Consider the following 625-nt stretch of genomic DNA (forward strand, 5'->3'; position numbering starts at 1 on the left):
GGACTTCCATTACTCACTGCCCCCGCAGGTGCCTACCTTCCAGATAACGTCTCCAAACGCCAGCCACGCCATGTCTCTGCCCCCCGCAGCCCACGCTCCCTACCCACCAGAGGAGGACCAGCCGCTGCTACGGCGCTACCAGGTGCCCCTGCGTGAGGCGCGGGGCCACGAGCCCTACCGGCAGCAGCAGCGTGGCAGCTACCTGCGAGACAGCACTGGCAGCCTTCCCTCCAGCCCCTACCGGCTGGCTCAAGAGGAAGAGTACGAAAGCACCCAGGAGTACCTCTCCTCGATGGAGCAACCAAAGAGAAGCAGTCGGCACTGGCGCAGGTCCAGACTCAACGGCCACGTGGCGCCACGCGGCTACCAGCCCTCCCGGGACTTAGGCTCGCACAGCTGCCTGTCGGACAGTGACTCAGAGGTGGAGGAAGGTGAGAGCACGCCCTTCCTCAGTATGCAGAACATGAATGCCGCCGAGCCCGTCACCCTCTACAGGCCCGTGCCCGACACGCAGACTTCTCACGCCCAGAGCGGGCGGCACGGGTCTCGCGCCAACACACAGACCAGACTGACGCACTCACGCTCCAAACTGGACAATGCACCCCACTAGAGAGACCGCCACCTA

The 625-nt window shown here is 64.6% G+C and overlaps 1 protein-coding gene across 1 annotated transcript; it reads left to right on the forward strand.

The window, feature by feature from the left end:
* Positions 1-4: 4 nt before the first annotated feature.
* Positions 5-619, forward strand: LOC107735092 (pro-neuregulin-2, membrane-bound isoform-like; the record flags this gene model as incomplete). The annotated part of the gene is made up of 1 exon (XM_016546893.1): positions 5-619. A coding segment is annotated over one exon (606 nt), but the record flags the coding sequence as incomplete, so codon positions are not given.
* Positions 620-625: the final 6 nt, after the last annotated feature.

This window comes from Sinocyclocheilus rhinocerous, unplaced genomic scaffold (assembly GCF_001515625.1).
Source record: "Sinocyclocheilus rhinocerous isolate Xijiao unplaced genomic scaffold, SAMN03320098_v1.1 C35775749, whole genome shotgun sequence".
NCBI lineage: Eukaryota > Metazoa > Chordata > Actinopteri > Cypriniformes > Cyprinidae > Sinocyclocheilus > Sinocyclocheilus rhinocerous.